Source organism: Staurois parvus, unplaced genomic scaffold (assembly GCF_062004578.1).
Source record: "Staurois parvus isolate SC_StPar_1 unplaced genomic scaffold, SC_StPar_1.0 ptg000147l, whole genome shotgun sequence".
Lineage (NCBI taxonomy): Eukaryota > Metazoa > Chordata > Amphibia > Anura > Ranidae > Staurois > Staurois parvus.
The window spans coordinates 8,555,352-8,573,024 of NW_028317943.1; the positions used below are offsets into that span (position 1 = coordinate 8,555,352).

Below are 17,673 nucleotides of genomic sequence, written 5' to 3' on the forward strand. Positions count from 1 at the left end.
AGAAGGACGGAAGAAAAGAAGGCTCGATCAAAAGAAGGAAGGAAGGATGGCTCGATCAAAAGAAGGAAGGAAGGAAGGATGGCTCAAAGGAAGGAAGGAGGGCTTGATCAAAAGAAGGAAGGAAGGAAGGCTCGATCGATCAAAGGAAAGAAGGATGGCTCGATCGATCAAAGGAAGGAAGGATGGCTCGATCGATCAAAGGAAGGAAGGATGGCTCGATCGATCAAAGGACGGAAGGATGGCTCGATCGATCAAAGGACGGAAGGATGGCTCGATCGATCAAAGGACGGAAGGATGGCTCGATCAAAAGGACGGAAGGATGGCTCGATCAAAAGGACGGAAGAAAGGATGGCTCGATCAAAAGGACGGAAGAAAGGATGGCTCGATCAAAAGGACGGAAGAAAGGATGGCTCGATCAAAAGGACGGAAGAAAGGATGGCTCGATCAAAAGGACGGAAGAAAGGATGGCTCGATCAAAAGGACGGAAGAAAGGATGGCTCGATCAAAAGGACGGAAGAAAGGATGGCTCGATCAAAAGGACGGAAGAAAGGATGGCTCGATCAAAAGGACGGAAGAAAGGATGGCTCGATCAAAAGGACGGAAGAAAGGATGGCTCGATCAAAAGGACGGAAGAAAGGATGGCTCGATCAAAAGGACGGAAGAAAGGATGGCTCGATCAAAAGGACGGAAGAAAGGATGGCTCGATCAAAAGGACGGAAGAAAGGATGGCTCGATCAAAAGGACGGAAGAAAGGATGGCTCGATCAAAAGGACGGAAGAAAGGATGGCTCGATCAAAAGAACGGAAGAAAGGATGGCTCGATCAAAAGAAGGAAGGAAGGATGGCTCGATCAAAAGAAGGAAGGAAGGAAGGATGGCTCGATCAAAGGAAGGAAGGATGGATGGCTCGATCAAAGGAAGGAAGGATGGATGGCTCGATCAAAGGAAGGAAGGATATATGGCTCGATCAAAGGAAGGAAGGATATATGGCTCAATCAAAGGAAGGAAGGATATATGGCTCAATCAAAGGAAGGAAGGATGGATGGCTCGATCAAAGGAAGGAAGGATATATGGCTCGATCAAAGGAAGGAAGGATATATGGCTCAATCAAAGGAAGGAAGGATATATGGCTCAATCAAAGGAAGGAAGGATGGCTCAATCAAAGGAAGGAAGGAAGGATGGCTCAATCAAAGGAAGGAAGGATGGCTCAATCAAAGGAAGGAAGGATGGCTCAATCAAAGGAAGGAAGGATGGCTCAATCAAAGGAAGGAAGGATGGCTCAATCAAAGGAAGGAAGGATGGCTCAATCAAAGGAAGGAAGGATGGATAACTCAATCAAAGGAAGGACGGACGGATAACTCAATCAAAGGAAGGAAGGATATATGGCTCGATCAAAGGAAGGAAGGAAGGACGGATCTCTCGATCAAAGGAAAGAAGGACGGATCTCTCGATCAAAGGAAGGAAGGACGGATCTCTCGATCAAAGGAAGGAAGGACGGATCTCTCGATCAAAGGAAGGAAGGACGGATCTCTCGATCAAAGGAAGGAAGGACGGATCTCTCGATCAAAGGAAGGAAGGACGGATCTCTCGATCAAAGGAAGGAAGGACGGATCTCTCGATCAAAGGAAGGAAGGACGGATCTCTCGATCAAAGGAAGGAAGGACGGATCTCTCGATCAAAGGAAGGAAGGACGGATCTCTCGATCAAAGGAAGGAAGGACGGATCTCTCGATCAAAGGAAGGAAGGACGGATCTCTCGATCAAAGGAAGGAAGGACGGATCTCTCGATCAAAGGAAGGAAGGACGGATCTCTCGATCAAAGGAAGGAAGGACGGATCTCTCGATCAAAGGAAGGAAGGACGGATCTCTCGATCAAAGGAAGGAAGGACGGATCTCTCGATCAAAGGAAGGAAGGACGGATCTCTCGATCAAAGGAAGGAAGGACGGATCTCTCGATCAAAGGAAGGAAGGACGGATCTCTCGATCAAAGGAAGGAAGGACGGATCTCTCGATCAAAGGAAGGATCGATAAAAAAAAAATAAAAGGGTCAATTGATAAAAGGAAAGAAGGAAAGATCCATTGATAAAAGGAAGAAAAGAGTGGTCGCTAAAAGGAAGAATCAAAACAGGATCAGTGTAAATCTAGGTTTTAGGCAGCAAGGATGTGGAAGGAGAGGTGAAGGTTTTAACCACTTCCCGACCGGCCGTTGTATATAAACGGCCGGACGGTGGCACTGCAGGGTCGGGTGGCCGTCTATAAACGGCCTCCCCGCCTCCTGCTTGTGCGCGCTCCCTGGGAGCGCGGAGCACCGCGATCCGGTGCCCGCTGTGTCCTCCGGACACAGTGAAACACCGATCGTCGGACGGGACCTCTGTACGAGGTCCTGATCATGTGATCACTGTTTGGCCAATCAGTGATCACATGCAAAGTAGTAAGCAAGATGTCACTTGTTACATCATTGCTTACTATGTGTGAAATCTGTGAATGATCACAGAGGTCACATGGTACAAGGCTATTCACAAAAGCCTTGTACCATGTGACAAGCTGTGACCAGTCACAGCTCACTCAGTTCTTCTCAATGAGTGCATAAATGCACACAGAGAGAAAGAGAAATGATTGCTTTTACATCCTATATGGGTGTAAAAGCAATCAGTGTAAAAAAAAAAAAAAATCTTCATCACCCCTCACAAGTAGTACAGTGTCACCATGGTGACACTGTACTGCTAGGGTGACAGTATGTAAAAATAAATAAATAAATAAAAAATAATAATATAAAAAAATAAAATAAAAATGTAAAAAAAAATGTTTAAAAATTATAATTTTTGCTTATAAACTAATTTGGATTTTTTTTTTTTACTAAAAAGATAACGGAATAAATTTTGGCTAAGATTTATGATGAAATATTATTTATTTGCAAAATTTTATTAAAAAAACACTTTTTTTCAAAATTTTTGGACATTTCATTTACATAGCAAAAAAAATACAAATCCCAGTGGTGAATAAATACCACCAAAATAAAGCTTTATCTATCTCAAAAAAATGGTAAAAAATTCATTTGGGTACAGTGTTGCATGACCGCGCAATTGTCATTCAAAGTGTGATAGCGCTAAAAGCTGAAAATTGCCCTGGTCAGGAAGGGGGTAAAAGTGTCCGGTCTGGAAGTGGTTAAACAAACACACACACACACACAGGTTGTATAGGAATGTTTCTTATCCATGCTGATGTGATTTCTGTTAGATAACATAGTAGACTTCTATGGGGCTGAAATAACACTGAAATCACAATATAATGTGATCTCCCTTGGCATGCAGTTCTGTGAACCCAGGCTTGAAAACTTCTAAAGTGGCATCAATAGTTGCACTGGAAAAACGCATGAAAATCACATCAGAATGGTGGGAAGTGATATGTGAAACCGCAAAGTGTGTTAAAAATGCAAAATGTGTTGTGTTAAATTTAATGGAATGTGGGAAAAATGTGGCACAAACACCTGTTTTTATGCATATTTCATACAGAATAGTGTGAAAGTAGCTATTCCCATACAAATCTATGAGAAAGCAAAACCTGCCTGAAGTCAGTTAACTGCAGATCAAAAAGGGGTCAACTGAAGGTCAAATGAACCTGTCAAATTCTGAATGACCTCAAAGCATCTAAAACGGACACAAGCCCAAGTCTGTCAACACAGGTTCTAATACAATAATATCCACAGACAGCAAATATATAACATAAAATGGTGTCGGTTTTCGAAATGATTGTAAAACCATAATGACAAGGGAGGCCACATATTTTCAGAATAGTAGACTCCAATTACAGTTATATGTAATCTGCTTGTTCCAGCAAAGCTTTAACCACTTGACTCCGAAAGGTTTTACCCCCTTCATGACTGGTCAGTATTTTACGTGTAAATATGTGCGTGCGCCTGCAAAAATGTTAATATGAAGAAGCTAGATTTTATATTACTTGAACCTGTAAATTACCACAGCATTGTTCCAGAAGGTGTCCTGCATAGCCTCCAAAGCTGAAGAGGAGCAGAACAAGACCTAGTGAACATGCCCCTTCCAGATAGTCTTTGCCTCCTCTGGTAGGACAGGGTTCTACCAGCAGGCGTACAGCGGTCCTGGACCTGTAAAGCACTTTGCGGCTGACTCACAAAAGTACCCTGGGCGACTGAAAAGCTCCCCATACAGATCCCAGTGCTCTAGGGTCACATTTCCGGCTGGACTCACTGGAATACCGGTACTTTGAAAAAAAAAATGTATCTTGAGGAAAACCAGAAAAAGTTTTTGGAAAGGATTTGCTTCTATTACAGAAAGAAGATGCTCATTCTCCTCAGACTCTAGCATAAGACTGGAGCATGATGAGAGTGGAAAAGGTATTATCTGGCAGACCAACAGCGAGATTTACTTGTGTCCAATCTCCTGTAGGCAGCAGTATAATCTCTCGTCTAAGAATTAATCCTGTGCCCCATAACAAATGATAAAGAAAGCCTGGTTATGATTTTAACCATTTCCTACTCTATCCAACGCTAAAAGAAAAATGTTACCTTTACATATACTATAATAATCACATGACATCTCACCTGCAGTTTTCCAGAGGCTTTGCAGGCAACTGCAAGAAAGAAGGCTCCATGGTCTGATTATACCAAAATTTAGAAAAGTTGCTGGATTTGAAAAAAGGATGTTGATTCACAAAGCCCATGCAATCAGAAGGAGCAGGAGCAGTTTTGCAATAAGGAATAAAGAAAATGTAAGCATATGTAGTCAGTTATACTGTGACCCATCCCAATCCTAAATTGTAATTTAAATCCACTTGCAGAACACAATTTAGCACAGTCTACGATCTCAAATTCAACAAGTTAATCACAACATTCAATACAAAATTCTCAGCTACAATATTTTTTCATAGAACAGTTACCTTTGCTCCTGACAGATAAAGGTCTTATGGTAAATATATAGTCACCCAAAAACGATGGTGAGTGGATAAGCGTTTCAACAGAAAATGAGGAATTGCTATGAAAAAACAGAAAAAAAAAACAAAAAAAACACAGGTTAATCCAAAATACACATTGTACAGTGTATTCACATATGTATGAAAAGTGTGCTAACAAGGACTTTTTTTTGTTGCCTACAGCTGTCAGTCAGAATCCTTAGTTTTTGAATCTTGGGCTGTAATCATGCACAATTTGAAACCGATTGGCTGCTTTGGGCATCAAGAAAATACGGTTAGCACATTTTTCATACAGAAGCTTTATAGATTCATTAATCAAATATAAATGTCAGTAATTAAAACATCTGAGCATGATTCAGTCCATTGAATCTAACAGAGGTACACACAGTACGGTCACAAAGGATTGAAAGTTCACTTTGGACAGGATGCAGCTCTTTCAATACCACTGGAACACCAGACACTGCAGTGAACACAAACCACCCTAGTGCAATTAATCCTTTAATTGGCGTGCACTGACAAAATCATATGCTTAAAGGCTCATCAAACCACATCTCAGTCTTCAACATCCACCTGCTTGGAGATCCCTCTTTGGATGTGACGATCCATCTGCACAGAGCTGGGCTGGTGAAGCAAGCCCGACAGGGAGAGCAGCAGCAGCTGCTGCTAAATCACACAGACAACTGCCGAATGGATCAGGCATTAACAGCTTCAACACAAGCCCACACCGCTCACTGGGGATGCAGGAAGAGACAGTGACAGAGGAGATGGAAAGAGTGTCATATGTTGTTGGCCCTAGATCTTTAGTATTCTTGGATCTGGTTTTATCCTGGGATGAAGGCAATATTGTAAAACTCACTAAAGAGATAGCCGACAACTCATAGTCATCACAAGAGTTGCCATTATCCTAGTTGGAAGCACAACATAGCCTATTATATGGACTAAAAGGTAAGAATGAATTGTACTAACATGACTATCAAGAAAAAGGCCAGTTATTGACTAAGAAGTTCCTGGTAAATGGGTATCAGAAAGACCACATTTTGGAAGCTATGAATAAATATGAATGTATTTCATGGAGACATAAGGAGAAGTAGCCTGTTGCAGAAGGGTTTTCTGGCAAATATGTTACCCATTCTAATAATCAACAATGGACAATCAAATACATTATAGAGAAGCATTGGCATATACTGCTGCAAGATTCTGCACTAAATAACACATTACCAAAAACCTAACAGTATTCAGAAGAGCCACCAATGTGACGAGTTTAATTGTGCCTAGTAAACAAAGAAAAGCGACCTAGAATCAGAGATATATTTTCTTTGTGGCTTTTTGGTACATCTACCATGGGCAAAAAAAAAAAAGTTTTTCAGGCAAAAACGGTAAGACTTACGACATGAATCAATCACCTGTAGCACCCAATGCATTGTATATGGTCTAAAATGCCCATGTGGGCTGTACCACACATATGATGCATACTAGATTTAAAAAGCGTTGTTTCATCGAACACAGTGGCATTAAACACAGTGTGCCCTGCCGTTTTTCCACGTATCATAATAAAGATACATTGTACCTACAATTTTTGGTATAGAAGCTATACCTATGCAATTGCCAGAGACCAAAAGGTTGTAAAAACTCCATCAAAAAGAAACAAACATTCTGGATATTTATATTAGATTCCACGGTGCCTGGTGGCCTAAACGAAGAATTAGAAAGGAGTACGATCATCTGAAGACTATACACTACTCCATATATGGTTGTTTTAATTTTATCTAATTTAAATTCCCTTTTAGACCCCTGTTCTCTGTTGGTATTTACAGGGAGGAAGAGTATGTAACATTGGTGTTGTCTCCCTCTTGTCCCTCCCTTATATTAGTATTTGTTGATAGTTTGGGGAAGTCACAAACAGGTTGTACAGTCACAGATGGGGCATTGTCCTGCGTGAGTGCATTTTCTGCTGGAGTGCGAAACAACAGTTGAACACAGCAGGATAACTAAAGCAGCAAGAAACAACCAATAACTCTACTGCACTTTGGATGGACTGCAAGCAAAACACCCTGGGAAACATCTCCTACAAGTCTGATTCCAACTCCATCTACCTTTTAATATGCCCCCCTCTACTCCTTTACATATTAGCATCCGTTGTTCTCAAAATCTCATTTCTTTACCCCTCTGCTCCACCCCAAAGCTTATGCATATCACTGACACTTCTACCATCTCCCTACAACTGCTCTCATCACCTCCTGCCCCAAACATCAGGGCAGGAAGGTATGTGCACTCATATACATCCCGCACCCATCTAACTTTCCTCACTCTCCTTCTTCTAACCTCTGGGGATATCTCCCCGAACCCTGGTCCTCCAGTATCTCACCCCCACACCAGGCACTCTCCTTCCTCCAAGAATAGCCGCAATCCACTCAATATAATCTTAATCCTAAAAACCACACTCTCTTTTTCATGTGCACTCTGGAATGCCCACTCTGTCTAATCAGCTCACCTCTTTCTGTGACCTTTATCTCCCACTCCCTTAACCTACTAGCAATTACAGAAACCTGGCTTCAAGCATCAGATTCTGCTTCTCCTACAGAAAGTTCCCATGGAAGCCTCCACTGGACTCACTCACACAAACCTAGTGGCCGGAAAGGAGGTGGAGTTGATTTGCTTCTATCCCCTCTGAGCACCTTTCAAGTCCTCCCCACCCCTCCCTCTATATCCTCTTCTTTCGAGACTCACTGCATTTGGCTGTTTTCTCCCATTTCTCTGAGCATTGCAGTGATCTACCATCCTCCCGGACCAGTGTTGTGCTTTCTTGATGACTTCTCTGCCTGGCTACCCTACTCTGACATACCCACTATCATTCTTGGGGATTTTAACATCCCAATTAATGTGAACAACCCAGCTAAATCCCAACTCTTCAACATAACCTCATCTTTTGCCTTAACACAATGGACACAGCCCTCCACTCACTCTGATGGGAATACATTTTACCTTGTTTTCTCCCATCCTTGTACTCCCTACAACCTCATAAACACCCCCTTTCTTCTCTCTGAAGATGACACTGTGAAGGTGATGAGATTGTGATCAAACACCTATCCCACCAAGCAGCAAACAATTACCCGCAGAAACCTTCACAACTTTAACCCTTCTCTTTTTCTACTTCAACTTACCACCTCTATGACAGAATCTCTCCCCTGTCCTGGCCTCTTCTGTCTACAACAGTTCACTTTCATCCACACTAAACTCATGTGCTCCTCTACACAAAGTATCAAGCCCCAATCATTACAACCCTGGCAGACGGACGACACCAGAAATCTTGAGAAATAGTCGTGCACTGGAGTGATTGTGGCGTGAAAATCAAATACCAGCAAGAATTCACCCTATATAAATCTGCTTTCTTAAAATACAATTCCTCTCGCCATGCTGCCAAACAAGCCTACTTTGCCATTCTTAATACCATGTCATCCAGTCATCGTCATCTCTTCTCTACTTTTAATTCTCTACTTTCTCCACCTCCACCCAGTAACCCACTGTTTATGAGATTGACAATCATTTCAAAAACAAGATTAATGCAATTCGTAGGGGCATCTCAACTACTCAGACATCTATTCCACTTGGCATACCTTATACTAAACCTCCCTCCACACTTTCCTCTTTTGACCTTGCTACTACTAAAGATGTCACTAAAGTTTTCTCAGAAGCCCATCTCACCACCTGCCCCCTGGATCCTGTTTCCTCACAACTATTACGGTCACGCTCTTCTTCTATCCTTTGCTCCCTCACATCTTCAATCTCTCCCTCTTTACTGGCACCTTCCCCTCCCCTCTAAAGCATGCAAAGATCACTCACATACTTAAAAAGCCCTCACTGGACCCCCACCAACGTGAACAACTTAAGACCCATCTCCCTGCTCCCGTTTACCTCTAAATTCTTGGAACTCTTAAGTCTACACTTGCCTGAGCTCCTACCTCACTGGCAACAACCTTTTTGACCGTTTACAGTCTGGCTTTCACTCACTCCACTGAAACTGACCTACTAAAACTCACTAATTATTTACTAACTGCTAAAACAAATGGCCACTACTACATACTCTTACTACTTGACCTCTCTGCGGCTTTTGATACGGTTGCCCATCCCCTCCTGCTCAAAGAAACGCCACTCTTTTGGCTTCTGAGACTCCGCTCTCTCCTGGTTCTCCTACCTATCACAGCACTCCTTCAGTGTTACCTATAACTTTCTCTCCTCTGCACTCCCTCTTTCTGTAGGGGGTCCCTCAAGGTTCTGTCTTTGGACCCCTTCTCTTCTCCATCTACACCTCCTCCCTTGGTTACTTGATAAACTCCCATGGGTTTAAGTATCATCTCTATGCTGATGACACACAAATTATCTTTCTACTCACCTCACCCCTTCAGATACCTCGCGCATTCCTAACCTACTAAAGGGACATATCAGAATGGATGTCGCTCCACTTCCTCAAACTAAATCTTTCTAAAACGGAGCTCATACTATTCCCACCAGCCCATGCCCCCTCCCCTGACTTCTCCATCAAGATCAATATATATGACTGTTTGTAACCACTGAAAAAACTAAACAACTTATTCACTCCCTTGTTATCTCTCACCTTGACTATTGTAACTCCCTCCTCATTCACCTACCTAATCGCAGGCTATACCCTCTTCAGTCTATCATGAATGCTGCTGCCAGACTCATCCCCTTTACCAACTGTCCCATATCTGCCATCTCTCCACTGGCTTCCCATTGCCCAATTAATAAAATTCAAAACATTAACAATGACATATAAAGCCATTTATAACGCTGCCCCAAAATTACATCACCAATCTTGTCGCCAAATATCACCCAAATCGTCCTCTCCGCTCCTCCCATGACCTCCTGCTCTCTACCGGGATTGTCTCTTCTTCCCCTGCTCATCTCCAGGACTTGTCCAGAGCCTCCGCCATCCTCTGGAACTCTCTACCTCAATCTATCAGACTATCACCTACTCTGCCCACTGTTAGATCTCTGAAAACCCCTCTCTTCAGGGAAGCCTACCCTGCCTTCAGCTAATAACTAAATCTTCTATTTCTCCCATTCATCTCCCGCAGTTGAGATGTTTCTTGTGACACACCTTGGTAATGAGACACCTTTTTATAGGCCATCAGTTGAGACTGAACCAATTGATATTAATTTGCACTAACAAGGGGCAAGATTGCTTTCTTATCACTGATAGATTTCAGCTGGTGTCTTGGCTTTCTATGCCTTTGTGCACCCTCCTTTCTTCATGTGTTCAATACTTTTTCCCTGTATCATTCCATTTTATTACACAACAATTTCTGAAAGTATTTGTTTTGGTTTCTTTGTATGTATGGATTTTATGGGCTGTTACCGACATGTGGTGAAAAGTTAATGACAATAGCACCTTTAGAAATATATTTACTGAGAAAAAAGGTGATGTGTTCAATATTTATTTTACCCGTTGCATATATTTTATTAAATTATATTTATTAATATATGAGTAAGGGCAACACAGTGGCTAAGTATTAAGCCCGGCAGCTGGAGTCGTTGGTTTGAATCCCATCCTCGGCACTACCTCCCTGGAGTTTGAGTGTTCTTCCTGTGCCTGTGTGGGTTTCCCCCCACACACCAGGGACACGCTAGTAGGTTAGCTGGTCCCTGTCTGGATTGGCCCTGGGGTTTGTCTGTTGGGGACCTTGGATTGTGGGCTCCATGAAGGCAGGGCCTGTTGTGAATATGCAATACACAGTATCTCACAGAAGTGAGTACACCCCTCACAGTTTTGTACATATTTTATTATATCTTTTCATGTGACAACACTGAAGAAATGACACTTTGCTACAAAGTACTGAGAGTACAGCTTGTATAACAGTTTAAATTTGCTGTCCCCTCAAAATAACTCACACAGCTATTAATGTCTAAACCGCTGGCAGCAAAAGTGAGTACACCCCTAAGTGAAAATGTCCAAATTGGGCCCAAAGTGTCAATATTTTGTGTGGCCACCATTATTTTTTAGCACTGCCTTAACCCTCTTGGGCATGGAGTTCTTCACAGGTTGTCACTGGAGTCCTCTTCCACTCCTCCATGACAGCATCATGGAGCTGGTGGATGTTAGAGACCTTGCGCTCCTCCACCTTCCATTTGAGGATGCCCCATAGATGCTCAATAGGGTTTAGGTCTGGAGATATGCTTGGCCAGTCCATCACCTTTACCCTCAGCTTCTTTAGCAAGGCAGTGGTCATCTTGGAGGTGTGTTTGGGGTCGTTATGTTGGAATACTGCCCTGTGTCCCAGTCTCCAAAGGGAGAGGATCATGCTCTGCTTCAGTATGTCACAGTACATGTTGGCATTCATGGTTCCCTCAATGAACTAAAGCTGCCCAGTGGCGGCAGCACTCATGCAGCCCCGGACCATGACACTCCCACCACACCATGCATGACTGTAGGCAAGACACGTGTCTTTGTACTCCTCACCTGGTTGCCACCACACATACTTGACACCATCTAAAATAAATAAGTTTATCTTGGTCACATCAGACCACAGGACATGGTTCCAGTAATCCATGTCCTTAGTCAGTTTGCCTTCAGCAAACTGTTTTTGGGCTTTCTTGTGCATCATCTTTAGAAGAGGCTTCCTTCTGGGACGACAGCCATGCAGATCAATTTGATGCAATGTGTGGCAATGTGCAGGCTGAACACCCCCCCCCCCCCACCTCTTCAACCTCTGCAGCAATGCTGCCAGCATTCGTACGTCTATTTCCCAAAGACAACCTCTGGCTATGACGCTGAGCACGTACACTCAACTTCTTTGGTCAACCATGGCGAGGCCTGTTCTGAGTGGAACCTGTCCTGGTAAACCACTGTATGGTCTTGGCCACCGTGCTGCAGCTCAGTTTCAAGGTCTTGGCAATCTCCTTATAGCCTAGGCCATCTCTATGTAGAGCAACAATTCTTTTTTTCAGATCCTCAGAGAGTTCTTTGCCATGAGGTGCCATGTTGAACTTCCAGTGACCAGTATGAGAGAGTGAGAGTGATAACACCAAATTTAACACACCTGCTCCCCATTCACACCTGAGACCTTGTAACACTAACGAGTCACATGACACCGGGGAGGGAAAATGGCTAATTGGGCCTAATTTGTACAATTTTCAAAATAGGGGTGTACTCGCTTTTGTTGCCAGTGGTTTAGACATTAATGGCTGTGTGTTGAGTTATTTTGAGGTAACAGCAAATTTACACTATTATACAAGCTGTACACTCACTACTTTACATTGTAGCAAAGGTATCATTTCTTCAGTGTTGCCACATGAAAAGATAATAAAATATTTACAAAAATGTGAGGGGTGTACTCACTTCTGTGAGACACTGTATATGTAAAGCTCTACTTAAATTGACAGTGCTATGAGTATTTATAATAAATTGCGATCTCAACACTGTAATCTAAGGCAACGGCTCAGTGTATGGGTTTGCGCAATTCTTTATTCATCAATTATTTTATTATTTACTTATTATCTATGCCCACTGGTCACTACATAACTCCATCTTGAGGAGGCCATGCCTCCAAAACAGGTTGTCCTGGCAACTGTATGCTTCCCATCTCCTCCACTTCAAGGTCTGTTCCTTCTGGCATCCCCAGTGAGTGGCGTGGGTTGTGTTGAAGCTGTGAATGCCTGATCCATCTGACGGCCCGCCCATATGATAAAGCAGCAGCAGCAGCAGCAGCCCCCCTCTGGCAGGCTTGTTTCATCAGCCCAGCAGTGTGCAGAGGGATCTCATCCAAAGAAGGATCTCCATCCAGGTGGACATTAAAGACTGAGATGTGGTCTTGTTGAGCCTTTAAGCATCTAATTTTGTGAGTAGATGACATATTGCGATTTTAACTTATTTATTGAATTGATTAATAGCACTAGAGTAGTTTGCTCTCTCTCTCTGTTGATTGTGTTTTTAGAGGTGACAAAGAATAAATAAAAATACACTTACCATGAAAAATGAAAACTAGTACAGCCACCATTTAAGGACTAGTAAGCTGCAATGCATTAAATTATCTTTGGTTTTGACATACTTTAAAGTGTACACATTTCTCACCTATAATATTACCCAAGTACACCATCTATATTGTGCCCCTTAGAGAGATGATGTAAGATCTCTCTGTACATATCCCGTGCCTTATAAGATGCAGTGCTCTTCTCATCACAATTTGAAGTCCACAACCAACCCTGCTCTCTTCACATCTGTCTGGTTGTAGTGAAGAAGCAGAGCACAGGAGTGTGTCCTCACACAAGTGCATAAATCAATGTAGGCACCAAGTATCAATGGTAATGACAGCTCAAAAATTATTTTTTTTTTTTCACAGGCTGATCCAAGATATTATACTTTATAAATATATATTTAATGTCATTTGTGACAAAACGCATAAGACAGAGTCAGAACACACACCAACCATGCATGTGCGACTTGCCACGGCCATCTTGGATCCTGGCACATGGATGTTTTGTGTTGATACAGAAGCACTGGATTGTCTATTCCCAATTGTAATTCTATGCATGTGCATATCCAATTCATTCTAAACGTGAAGGTAAAGAAAATCTGTGTGCCGCAGCCCCCCCAAATACTTACCCGAGCCCATCACAATCCAGTAATGTGCATGAGAGCCTTGGCTCTCCAGGGACTCTTCCTCTTCATTGGTTGTCAATCACAGCCAGTGCACCAATGAAGAGAAAGAGCGGGTGGGGCCAAACCACAGCTCTGTGTGTGGACAGCAAGCTCCTTGCTCTAAGGGCACTTGGCAGGAGGGAGGGGCCAGAAGCTCCGGTGGAGGACCCGAGAAGATGAAGATCAGGGCTGCTTGGTGCAAAACAGAGCAGGCAAGTATGACTTGTTTGTTATAAAAAAAAATAAATAAATAAAAAGATAATTGCCTTTAATATCACTTCAATCATAGGTGTGGGTGGAATAGAACACACGTGGAGATCAAGAGAAATTGTAGGGCCCCTGACCAAGGGGTTCTTTATTTTGGGGGGCTAAAATCCCGGAAGACAGATAAAGGATAAGTCCACAGGGCAACAATTCCAACAATTTGCGGGAGATGAAGAAATATAACAGGCTGGTAATAGGGAACATCCAGGAATAAGTCCAGAGGCACACGGCAGCAATTTAGTATAGCAGGGAATTAGTCCAGAATTGCAGGGTACAATCTGGGAACAGTGAGTAGCAGGCCACAATCACAGTCCAGGGTCACAAGGCAACAGTTCAGGTATGAGGGACAGGCGGCATTCTGGTACAGCAAGGACTTAGTCCAGGGTCACAGGGCAACAGTCCAGGCTAACATTAAGCACAACAGGGATATAGCCACCTAAATGGAGACTGGAATGTTGCACTGAAGCTGCTGAAGGGACCTCCCTCATTTTCTTTAATCAGTCTTTTGCAAGCTTATATTGGATCACTCCCTATGCATTATTCACTCCAGGTTTAAAAAAAAAAAAAAAAAAAAAAAGGGAGTGGGAATTGGGAGGGAATTGCCCTCTACAGATCCTGTCTGAGTAGTTTCTCCTGGGATGGCTCCAGGGGGGCTAATGCTTCCACCATCACCTTTGAAAGTCCTGGGAGCAGAAAAAAAGCCCCAAAGGCAGTGTCCTAAATTAGGAGTGCATTATCTTCCCTTCCATAGGATCACCAGCCTCAGAAAGGTTTATGAATCTGGGTGGATGGAAACATACAAGTAAGCATCTTTTAGATTGAAGGTTGCCATAAACCAACCGAAGAATCGTTCGTGCCTAAGAGATGGAGTCCATCCAGAACCTTTTGTATTTTATGGATTTGTTCAGAAGGCTAAGAGTCAGAATGAGTCGAATGTTCCTGTCTATTGTCAGTAGAGAGAAGATGTCCATCGGCAATGGACACCAGCAAAAAAAAAAAAAAAAATTGAAACGAGCTGAAAGTGGGAAGGGTTATATAGGGGGGATGTCTCCCAAGCTCAGGAAGAGAAGAGGAGAATGCACTGCACACGGTTTGAACGACCGCTAGAGGCACACGACTGTCCAGTCCCGCCCATCCAGCGAACAACAGGATGGAGGAGGACCAGAGGAACAGCAGTTTTTGTCAAGAGGGCAGCCCCCCACAGCTGCATGGATAATGGGAAGAGATGCAGCATTTTAAGTAGGAGGCGTACAGGTATGTACTAATCAGGACATATTTAATTGCACTGGGGGATTTTTGGAAAATCTTGCTGAAGGTGTTTTGAAACATTTTAGTTCAACTCCAGTTTTTCTATGTATATTTCTTGATAAAAAACTTCTAGAAGCCAACTAGTAAACCTTTAACATGGCATCACTCTTCTTCTGGATTCGGATTGTTGAACAGCCAATAGAAGTGTCCATTGCACTGCTTTCTCTTCTGTTTACATTAGAGCATGGTCCTTTAGGTGCTCCCAAAAGGAGGAACCTGCCTCATGTAAACAGAAGTGAAGACTTGGGACTGAAGTGTCACAAGACTGTGGCTTTGGGCCACATACACACTAGACATTAAGGTCCCATGCATCCAATCCTAGTATTTTCATGGGGCTGGGAGGCAGGGTGCAAAGTAAAGACTGGCTCAAAATACGCTGCAGCTTGATGCTGCATTAAGTTGGGCTTGTGTTCAGAATGCAGGTAGCGGGTCAACACCTTGGAATTCCAGCCACATGAAAATGCTGAGATTGGACACACAGACTAAACTTCCAGTGTCCTTGTAGGCTTCGATGAGGCTAGGTTTATACTTTCAGGTAGGGTCGGTAAAAACATGTAGTTGAGCATTTTTACCACTCCCCCTTAAGCTGCAAAGGCAGCGTACGGGGGTTGTATACATTATCCACACATCACATTCTTCAATTAGTACTGCCTGCCGGTGAGGAGATGACAAAACACCTTCTCACTGCCTGTCAAAGGAACCCTGAAAACAATGTACCAAGGATTGCTTTTCAGAAGACCAAACTTTTGTAAACAAGCCCTAAAAAAGTAAATCTTTATTTTTTTGCCAGCAACAAGAGGGGGTGGAGGCATGAGGTAGATTATTTGAGTGGAGATTGGCTTTATTTAGTAGAAAAGTATGTTTTTAGTACATAGCTGCTTGATTATACACTTGTGGAATTGTGCAGTCAAATAATACACAAAAGGTACATACCTTTCAGTTCTTTCCATAGTTGCTGGAAGCCTCAAATGTTTCAGCCCTTCCCTCTTCCGCTGTATTAAACACAGATCACTCTCCTCTTCTATCTCTGCACTGAAATACATTTTAAATAACCACATTTGTATACAGTAAAATCCACAACATACTAAATCACATTCGCTGGAATTCTGTGGACTGCAAAATGCCTAATTTTGGCCAAATATTTTCTGGGACAGTACAGAAAAGGCACTTAAGTTTTACAGGTGTTCAAACTGGGAAACCATCCTCACACTTCCTATACTGGTGACCAAGTTTTGCTTGGAATTGCTGTAAAAAAAAAAAAAAACACAAAAAGAAAACAATGTGTGCTCTGGTTCCATCCACATGCGCCTACTGTGTCATGTAGTGAAGTGGGAGTCAGTGGACAGAACCAAAGCACGAAGGAGACCAGTAATTGTGTTTGAAGCAGAAGACGTTTCAACCGCCAGAGCTCCTGTACACAGCTAAGCCCCAATGTACTTACGCCTGTCAGAGAGGAAAGCATTGATTTTCTTTTGCAAGCCACTGTACCTTTTTTTGCAGCAACAGTTTTTTTTTTTTTTTTTTTTTTAAAGGCAAAGTATGAACAGAGAAAGATTTCCTAGTGCTTATCATGCAGTAAAGAGAGCTTTATTTTAAGAGACCATAAACAAATAGGAATATACTGTACTAGACTAAACCACAGCAAGCACATTAGTGATTTAGAACATTTTCGGTTTTAATTTAAACGCACTTCCTTATTAGCACCAAGAGTTTGTGGATGAAGCATTTGATATACAGTGGGACAAAAAAATATTTAGTCATCCACCAATTGTGCAAGTTCTCCCACTTAAAAAGATGAGAGAGGCCTGTAATTGGCATCATAGGTAGACCTCAACTATGAGAGACAAAATTAGAAAAAAAATCCAGACAATCACATTGGCTGATTTGTAAAGAATTTATTTGGTCACCTACAAACAAGCAAGATTTCTGGCTCTCACAGACCTGTACCTTCTTCTTTAAGAGGCTCCTCTGTCCTGCACTCATTACCTGTATCAATGGCACCTGTTTGAACTTGTTATCAGTATAAAAGACACCTGTCCACAACCTCAAACAGTCACACTCCAAACTCCACTATGGTGATGACCAAAGAGCTGTCAAAGGACACCAGAAACAAAATTGTAGACCTGCACCAGGCTGGGAAGACTGAATCTGCAATAGGCAAGCAGCTTGGTGTGAACAAATCAACTGTGGGAGCAATAATTAGAAAATGGAAGACATACAAGACCACTGATAATCTCCCTCGATCTGGGGCTCCACGCAAGATCTCACCCCGTGGGGTCAAAATGATCACAAGAACGGTGAGCAAAAATCCCAGGACCACACGGGGGGACCTAGTGAATGACCTGCAGAGAGCTGGGACCTACGTAACAAAGGCTACTATCAGTAACACACTACACCGCTCAGATCCTGCAGTGCCAGACGTGTCCCCTTGCTTAAGCCAGTACATGTCCGGGCCCGTCTGAGGTTTGCTAGAGAGTCCGTGTTGCCCAGCGACAGCCCCAAAACAT

General features: G+C 42.8%; 1 protein-coding gene across 1 annotated transcript in view; it reads right to left on the minus strand.

Moving 5' to 3' along the window:
• SCAF11 (SR-related CTD associated factor 11) overlaps positions 1 to 17,673 on the minus strand; it is a 156,771-nt gene that overhangs the window by 45,433 nt on the left and 93,665 nt on the right. The window contains exons 9-10 of the mRNA XM_089674014.1: positions 16,100 to 16,198; positions 4,909 to 5,003 (exon numbers count right to left, since the gene is read on the minus strand). Of these exons, the coding sequence (XP_089530140.1) occupies positions 4,909 to 5,003; positions 16,100 to 16,198 (194 nt within the window). The remainder of the gene's footprint in view (positions 1 to 4,908; positions 5,004 to 16,099; positions 16,199 to 17,673) is intronic.